This window comes from Oryza sativa, chromosome 12 (genome assembly GCF_034140825.1).
Source record: "Oryza sativa Japonica Group chromosome 12, ASM3414082v1".
NCBI lineage: Eukaryota > Viridiplantae > Streptophyta > Magnoliopsida > Poales > Poaceae > Oryza > Oryza sativa.
Genome location: NC_089046.1, coordinates 4,490,065 through 4,492,812, shown reverse-complemented (window position 1 = coordinate 4,492,812; position 2,748 = coordinate 4,490,065). Strand labels below are relative to the sequence as shown.

The 2,748-nt window shown below is 43.5% G+C and overlaps 1 protein-coding gene across 1 annotated transcript; it reads left to right on the top strand.

Moving 5' to 3' along the window:
* The first annotated feature begins 479 nt into the window (after positions 1-479).
* On the top strand, positions 480-1,609 carry LOC9270622 (thioredoxin M5, chloroplastic-like). The gene is made up of 2 exons (NM_001424518.1): positions 480-820; positions 906-1,609. The coding sequence occupies exons 1-2, from the start codon at positions 622-624 to the stop codon at positions 1,223-1,225; spliced, it is 519 nt and encodes a 172-aa protein (NP_001411447.1). The 5' UTR covers positions 480-621; the 3' UTR covers positions 1,226-1,609.
* The last annotated feature ends 1,139 nt before the right edge of the window (positions 1,610-2,748 follow it).

Genomic DNA, 2,748 nt, shown 5'->3' with positions numbered 1-2,748 from the left:
CTCTTAGGCTTTGGAATGCATGAATTATGCAGGACTTCCAATTTTTTTAGGAAAACATATTTTTACATAAAATGGTTCGATTTTCGTATCATCTTGGAAGAAAAAGTGGGCTGAAAAACTTGCAGAGAACTGAAAAAAAATAAAGAAATACCAATTGTTTAATAATAAAGAAATAAACAAACCGGATTTCCTCTAGAAAACACATCTTACATATTTTTAATGTACAACAAATATTTTATAGTGTTTTCACATAAAGTTGCCCAATTTTCCTAGTATTCTAGAAATTTATGTGTTGTAAACTTGCAGAGAACTTGAAGAATCCAAGATATTCATTTTTATAGGCGCGTATATCCTCGAGTCAGGCACACGAAGGAGGCAACGAAAAGATCAGGCGACACCGGGCCAAAAGTTTAGGGGGGCAAAACCACCTCATCCACAAGCAGGAAGCACAACCCCTGAGCACCTCACGATGCCACACCAACGCCAAAGCTCCCGATTATCCAATGCCACAGGGAGAACAAACCCTATCCTCTTTCTCTTCTACACAAAAAATTTTCTCCTCCTCTTTCTCTTCTCTCTGTGTCACTGCGTGTGAGGAGCGTAGCTTAGAGTGAGAAAATAATGGCGTTGGAGACGTGCTTCAGAGCCTGGGCGACTCTGCACGCCCCACAGCCACCGTCCTCCGGCGGCAGTAGGGACAGACTCCTCCTCTCCGGCGCCGGCAGCAGCCAGTCCAAGCCAAGGTTGTCCGTCGCCTCGCCGTCACCGCTCCGACCTGCCTCCCGCTTCGCCTGCCAGTGCAGCAACGTCGTCGACGAAGGTAAAACACATGTTTGACCATTCGTCATATTCTGGTGCAAAACAAAACGAAAACCATCGTATGTGTGCGTGTGGGGTCGTGGCAGTGGTGGTGGCGGACGAGAAGAACTGGGACAGCATGGTGCTGGGGAGCGAGGCGCCGGTGCTGGTGGAGTTCTGGGCACCGTGGTGCGGACCGTGCAGGATGATCGCGCCGGTGATCGACGAGCTGGCCAAGGAGTACGTCGGCAAGATCAAGTGCTGCAAGGTGAACACGGACGACTCACCAAACATCGCCACCAACTACGGCATCCGGAGCATCCCCACCGTCCTCATGTTCAAGAACGGCGAGAAGAAGGAGAGCGTCATCGGCGCCGTCCCCAAGACCACCCTCGCCACCATCATCGACAAGTACGTCAGCAGCTGATTGCATCATCATCGTCGTCTTCTTCCTCTTCTTCTTCAGCTGCATCAATCAAATCAGACTTGATCGATCAGAGCTTCGTTTGTAAGTTGTAACTAAGCTACCCCCTGCTTTGCCTCTCTATGTGTATCGCCAGCCACCCCTTTCTCTTCATCGTCCTTAATTGTTGTAATCCTACTACTCCATGGAATCAATACTGTAACTATTATTGATTGATGATACCATCTTTTGACTAGCAAAGAGGAATCAAACTGTGCTACATATACATATATGATGGCCACATCTGTTTGAACTTTGATTGTATATGCTTCAAGGCATCAAGCGGTAATCAGGGCAATTCAATTCTGTTTCTAAAATGGTTGTCAGTGTGGTTTCACTGACCTGAAAGTAGCTCTTCAGACTTGTATTCTTCAGAACAGCTGAAAATATGACAGAAAATGGAAATGTCAGATACCAACGTAAAAAGGAGAGAGAGAGAGAGAGTGTGTACTACCAATGCAAATGTCAGATACAAATGTTAGATGCAAGTGTTGTCTAACAGTAACAGCTATCCATTGAATCAAGCGGCAGTTCAGGTGCCTAGGCAGAAGTGAAGTCCATACAAGTTTTTAAGATAAGTTTTGAAGCAGCTTAGGAACTCTACCATAGTAGAAGCCGATTGATGCTCCAGTCACTTCAATTCAACAGCACTAGAAGCTTGTGCTTGTGCCAAGAACAAAGCTTGTTTGACAAAATAGTGTGTACTCCATCTGAAGTTAGCACCTTCAAAATAGTGTACTCTTTGTCTAATTTGGCAATAATTCAGTGATAATATCTTAAGGTTTCAATGTTCTTTCAATTTGTGCTTGGGTTGAAAACCACATGAGGATGATATTCCTGAAATTCTATCTTGGAGTACTTATTGGAGTTCCACTCTGTGACAACTTGAGCCATTCAAGTTTCTTTCTTTTTTTTCCATGGCATGTGCTTGTGCTCAACTTAATGTGACTGAATGCAATTGACCCAAGAATAGCACATTCCAAGCAAGAACTCTGAATGAGATGAAATTGATCGAATTAAAGATAAAGATGGTTCTTACGCACTCTGCAGAAGACATATTGAGCAGACAATAGACAGTTACAGTAAATATTCAGATATCAGAAACTCAAGCCATTGATACTCTAGTTTTCTGTGAAAGCAACATGAGAACTAATCCAAGCAGACATTTTATTAGTGTGTATTTTCAAATACATTTTACATGTACAATTAGGGAGTATGGAAATCTAAATTTCAAAAACATCTTACGAGAATGCTGATATCTATGCATGCTGTACCCCAATGAGAATAATGCGATTCTGGGGGTTCCTGTGATAGAAATGGAGAATGATCAGTATATGGAGGGTCTGAAGGAGGAAGATAGGGATGAGTTGGATGATGCAGATAAAGAGAGTTTTGATAACCTGGGGGATTTTGACTTGCATGACCATGAGGGTCTAAGACAGAAGAAAAAGAAAGGGAAACAATCTGTGCAAAAGGGGTCTGGGCCG